Source organism: Nicotiana attenuata, unplaced genomic scaffold (genome assembly GCF_001879085.1).
Source record: "Nicotiana attenuata strain UT unplaced genomic scaffold, NIATTr2, whole genome shotgun sequence".
In the NCBI taxonomy this organism is placed as follows: Eukaryota; Viridiplantae; Streptophyta; class Magnoliopsida; order Solanales; family Solanaceae; genus Nicotiana; species Nicotiana attenuata.
In genome coordinates this window covers 265,994-272,181 of record NW_017671547.1, presented here as the reverse complement: position 1 = coordinate 272,181, position 6,188 = coordinate 265,994, and the positions used below count along the sequence as shown (strand labels likewise).

Here is a 6,188-nt window from a genome sequence, read left to right as displayed (position 1 = left end):
TATATATATATATATATTTAAGAGTATAAGTTTATTGAAGCATATTATACGCAAGCTTATGTTTCGAAAACATTTATATAAATAACTCTGTGTCCAGTTAGACATTGTAATAAAAATATAAAATAGCAAGCATGCAGTATTTTTCTTCTTTAAAAAAATTGATTTTTTTTAATAAAAATCAGTCTGTTTGAGTTATTTTTGTTGAAACAAGTCAAGTTTTTTTTTTGAAAGATTAATTTTTATTTATTTATTTAGGACTTTAAAAGTTTTCACATAAATATTTTTTTAATTTTATTTATATTTTTTGACAAAAGAAAGTTGAAGAAACGCGGTTATAATTGGAAAATTATTGTCTGGAAAACAAAGTAAAACAGCTTATATCCAGTGAAGCATCACTCAAAACTGATACTCCTTTCTCCTATAAAACCAACGCAAATATCTCCTCTTCTACCACCCCAGCTTTTCTCTTTCTCCTCCATCCACGCGCCGCCGCAGACATGGACGCAAAATGCACCCAACCACCCTCCTCCGCCCCGAAACTCCGACGAACCACCAGCGCCGATGGTAGTGGAACCGGAACCATCATTCTCGGCAAGTATCAACTTGGCCGTCTTTTAGGCCGTGGTAGCTTCGCTAAAGTCTACCACGGCCGTTGTTTAAACAATAATACTAACATCGCCATTAAAGTTATTGACAAAACCTCCATCAAGGATCCTTCAATGGAGCCTCGGATCATCCGAGAAGTCTCCGTTATGACACGTGTCAATGATCACCCCAACATCATCAAACTCGATGAAGTTTTGGCGACAAAAACCAAAATCTACCTCATCATGGAGATCGCCACGGGTGGCGATCTCTATGCGAAGATGAACCGTCGCGGTCGGTTCTCTGACTCGACCGCTCGGTATTATTTTCACCAGTTGGTCTCAGCCCTCCATTTTTGTCATCAAAATGGCGTGACTCACCGCGACATCAAGCTTCAAAACCTTCTCCTCGACCAAAACAACAACCTTAAAATCTCCGATTTCGGGCTCTCCGCCTTACCTGAACAATTAAACAATGGCCTCCTTCATACGGCTTGTGGAACTCCAGCTTATACTGCACCAGAGGTAGCTTACAGAAAAGGTTACGATGGTGCAAAGGCGGATTCATGGTCTTGTGGAGTTATTTTATTTGCATTTCTTTCTGGGTTCCTTCCATTTGATGATAGCAATATATCAAACATGTACCGTGCAATACACCGTCGCATATTTAAGTTTCCTGATTGGGTTTCAAAGCCAGCTCGGAATATAATAAAGCGACTACTTGATCCTAACCCGAGTACCAGGTTAAGCATTGAGGAATTAATGAATCTTTCGTGGTTCAAGAAATCCGGGCTGAAACAAGGAGAATTGAATCGTCAGCAGGAATTCGATGAATGTATGTATGAAAAAGAGTGTAAAAACTGGGCCAGGATAAATGCGTTTGACATAATATCAATGTCATCTGGGTTGGATTTATCTAGGTTATTTGAAGTTGGAGTGAGTAAAAAAGAGATGAGGTTTACGACGAGAGCAAAGATTGGGGAAGTTGAAGAGAAGGTGATGAAAATTGGGAAAGAAGGAGGGTATAAAGTGGAAAGAGGGAAAGGTGGGAGAATTGGATTGGTTAAAGGGAGAGTTGTTTTAATGGTGGAAATTTTGGAGGTAGCAATGGAGTTGTTGTTGGTTGAGATTAAGGTTGTTAATGGTGGATTGGAATTTGAGGATTTTCAATGGGAGGAATTGAAATTTTGGTTGAAGGATATAGTAGTTTCATGGTACACTAATGGATCTTGAAGGAAATTGTTTTTTTTTTTTTTTTGCATCATACATCTGATATTTGAAATTGACTGGCTCGATTAATCTGAATTAACATCCCATAGAGGTCGTATATAGGGTTCACTACAGGAGAAAGCGATCCATATCATAAAGTTTCTTCATTCTTCGAGCTCGACCCTGTTTGAAGATGGTTGTTGGATGAATTTTAGTGGCTACACGGCAGAGATTTAGTTCCGTTGCGGCGGAGTTGTACATTGGTAGCTATCTCTAGTACTTTTAAATGTATAGGCACATTGCTCGTAATAACTTTGTTCTGCTTGAGAGTTATAAATTTCTTTTTTGTCTTTGAATATGATTTTGTAAATAAAAATTCCTCTTTTTGATGAGTTTTTGTTGCGCATATGTTTTTCACTAGTTCTTTTTCATACTTGTATATATATTTGATCGAGGATTTTAGGCTATAAGAAGATATACTTACTAGTTACTAGTTGAACCTATGATATCACCCTCAATGACGAGAAAGAATTATCATTTCTACCTGTCCAAATTCAAGAAAACACTCATTGAAAAGTAAATTTTTAGTGAGTCAATAGAAGACTCAGCAATTCAGGGTAAGAATGCGTACAATAGAACCTTGTGGTCTGACCCTTTTTTGGATCCCGCACATAATGAGAGTTTAGTGCACCGAGCTGGCCTTTTAATTGTCACGACCCAATTCCCACCCGGTCGTGATGGCGCCTCTCGTGAAGACAAGGCCAGCCAACAGAAACAATCAACATTTGCTTTTAACATTTTCTTAGCATAAATAGGTTTAATCCATAAATACTGATTAATCAGACGTGCGGAAATAAACGTAACAATAACGGGATACAACCATCCCAAACTCAGCCCGATGATCGGGGTGTCACAAGTCACGAGCTACTACAGAGTTATGAAAAATGTACTACAAGTCTGGAAAACATAGTCTGAAGATGAATAAAATATGCAGAAGATAAGGAAGAAACGGGGCTGTGGACGTCGACAGCTACCTCGTCTCTCCGGTCCGCCTGGTCTGGAAGGAAATCAGCGCTCAGGTACGAACTCAGCGGTGCCTGTCTCTGCACACATGGTGCAGGAAGTAATGTGAGTACTCCGACCCAGTGAGTAATAAAAATAAATAACGACTGAGAACATAAAATCCCACAAGGGCACAATAATGCTATCTCAAGCAGCAACTTCAGAATAATAGTAGAAACCAGTGAAAAATAATAAGAAAAACCTTTTTGAAAACAGCTGAACATCAATTATACTCAATCAGCAAGTCAGCCATTGTTACCTGACCGGTCAGCCATTTTTACCTGACCAAACGTGTACTCCAGTGTCATTGTTACCACTGGTCGATCATAGTTACCTGACTGGTCAGTCATTGTTACCTGACCAATCACATTTAGCAGTGTCATTGTTACCACTGTTCACTATTAAATCACTCTAGATGGGTACCCGCGCTCACTGTGGGTGTGCAGACTCCGGAGCGGCTCCTACAGCCCAAGCTATCAACAAGGCCTGAAAGCCTGAACAGTATCAACACGAGGCCTGAAAGCCTCCTCACCTCACTCATCATGCCCTCACACAAGGCCCTCGGCCTTAATCAGTCCAGAAATAGTCAACAGCCCCTCGGGCAACAGTAAAGCAATACTACTCAGCTCAAACAATAGTTCAAATATCAGTTTAAAACTCCAAATTTGAGTAAATATGGCTGAGTTCAAGAAACAGTGTAAATCACATGGACTGAATTCAAGTAATATTTCTAACAGAGAGGAAAACAGCGATGATAATTCATAAAGAGTTCAAACAGTCGGCAATAAGCCCCAAATATGGCAATAAGCCCAAATCATGGTGAAAACAACAAGTCATTGCTAATACGCGGTAAAATATCATCCGGACTGGACTAAGTCACAGTCCCCAATAGTAAATGACCCCGCGCTCGTCATGGAACGCGTGTCTCAACTCAACATAGCACCAAGTTGTGCAAATCCGGGGTTTCAAACCCTCAGAACATCATTTAAAGTCATTACTCACCTCTAGCCGGCCGATAACCTAGCTCGCCAAGCCCTTCCCTCTCGAATCGACCTCCTCGCGCGTAGGATCTGACCAAAACCACAAAGGATACGTCACAATAGGCTAACAAATCGTAACCTAATCGAAAAGACTCGAAAAACAACCAATATCACGAAGTTGGCAAAATCCGAGCCCCGGGCCCACTTCTCGAAAAATTACGAAATTCACATCACCGGGATCCTCGTCTCGCCACGAGTCCGTACATATAAAATACACAAGAATCGGAGTCCATTTGACCCCTCAAATCAACAATTCAAACCTTCTTAGGTCTCAAGTCCTAACCTCCATTTTTACCCCTTTAATTCCTTGAATTTCAGTGTTTAAATCCTTGTTTTTGCACCATAACAACATTACTCGAGTCTATAAATTCATACCTGATGGAATCCCCTTCGAATCCTCTCCAAATCGCCCAAAATCGCCTCTTCCCGAAGTCTAAAATGTTTTCTTAACTTCTGAAATTCGCGAACACTGTTCATTAAACACAGTCCCGATTTCCGCTTCTGCGGCCCTTTAACCGCACCTGCGGTACCGCTTATGCGACAAATTGACCGCTTATGCGGTCTCACTTAAAACACCTGGGACCGCTTATGTGATCCAAACACCCGCTTAAGCGGCTTACCTCCAACCGCTTCTGCGGTACATTAACCGCTTATGCGGACTCGCTGAAGCGCCTACACGTCCGCTTATGCGGAAAATCCCTGGGCCACACCTGCCCGCTTCTGCGACCTCTCCGCCGCATCTGCGGAACCGCTTCTGCGGCTCCTTTTCCGCAGATGCGGAAATACCAGAAGACAGAAAAATCTGACCTGCAACAAATGCTTCCAACTCCCGTTTAACCACCCGAAATCACCCCGAGGCCCCCGGGACCTCAACCAAAAGCACCAACACATCCTATAACCTTATTCAAACTTGTTCCAATCCTCAAAACACGTCAAACAACGCTAAAACCATTAAATCACATCGGATTCAAGCCTAAGTTTCTTAAAAACTTCCAAAACTCACATTCGATCAAAAACCCAACCAAACGACGTCCAAATGACCTGAAATTTTACCCGCACATCCAAAATCACCTAATGAAGCTACTGCAACTCTCGGAATTCCATTCCGACCTCCGGATCAAAATCTCACCTATCAACCGGAATTCGCCAAAATTCAAATTTCGCCAATTCAAGCCTAATTCTACACCGGACCTCCAAATTCAATTTCGATCGCACTCCTAAGTCACTAATCATCCCCCGAAGCTAACCGAACCACCGGAATTCACATCCGAGCCCTCTAACCACATAGTCAACTTCCGGTTGACTTTTCCAAAACAAGCTTCCTTCTAAGAGGCTAAGTGCCTCATTTCCAACTAAAACCAATTCAATTCTACCCGATCACCTCAAATACCGATACTGAAATGTGGAGAAACATAATATGGGAAAAACGGGGCGGTAACTCACGTGACGACGGGCCGGGTCCTCACATTAATATACTAATAGCTATTATCAAACGTTTATTCTATTTTCACAAGCAGGCGAGTCGATGGTTCGACATATCAGCCAAAAACTTACGTGCCTTGTTCTTTTACTTAATTAAAATAGTAGAGAGAGAACAAAGAGGTAGTTAACAATTACTATTAAAGATCTGCACATTGATTTATAATAATAATTAGTCTGAAACATATTTCTAAGGCACAATAATAATGTCCTGTGTTTACGGCTACCTTAGAGTGAGGCGGTATCGTATTTATATAACTAAAATAAATAATAGTAAGTAATATTAATTCATTTTCGCTAAAACATGAGCTTGTCCTGTGGACCAAGAAGCTCTCTTTACAAGGATGCGGTATCATTAATTATATATTGTTTCATTTTCGCCGAGTATTAGTATAAACATTTGATGATATTTTTCCGGCGAAACGATGTCGAAGGACACCGTTTCTTACTATGTGTGTCCTCCCCGGGAGACAAACACATGTCACTATGCCACTTTAGCAATTGGAACGTAATAATCTTTTCTATCTATCTTTGGAAGTAGGGTGAGTGAATCCGTTCCTTTAATACAAGGCGAGTTAATTTCACTCCTTGAAACCATGTAACCTCCCCCATTTTAGTCGAACACAGGGCGGAGGTAGTATATGACATGTGAGTTCTGAAGAATGTTGTAGTTTTGGTCCAAAATTTTTGGTGTTAATTACACTACTAAAAAAAAAAGGGAAAATCGATTGTCAAAATCGATAGATGTTGGCGGTAATTGACAAAATCGACTGAAAACCGATCGATTCGTGTGGATAATCGTGTGCTCGGTAGA

At 40.8% G+C, this 6,188-nt stretch overlaps 1 protein-coding gene across 1 annotated transcript; it reads left to right on the top strand.

Moving 5' to 3' along the window:
* Positions 1-361: 361 nt before the first annotated feature.
* LOC109208919 (CBL-interacting serine/threonine-protein kinase 7-like) lies at positions 362-2,185 on the top strand. The gene has a single exon (XM_019372075.1). The coding sequence runs from the start codon at positions 498-500 to the stop codon at positions 1,815-1,817; it is 1,320 nt and encodes a 439-aa protein (XP_019227620.1). The 5' UTR covers positions 362-497; the 3' UTR covers positions 1,818-2,185.
* The last annotated feature ends 4,003 nt before the right edge of the window (positions 2,186-6,188 follow it).

Excerpts from the sequence above, each read along its gene's own strand:
- LOC109208919 (XM_019372075.1), top strand. The coding sequence starts at position 498 with ATGGACGCAAAATGCACCCAACCACCCTCCTCCGCCCCGAAACTCCGA.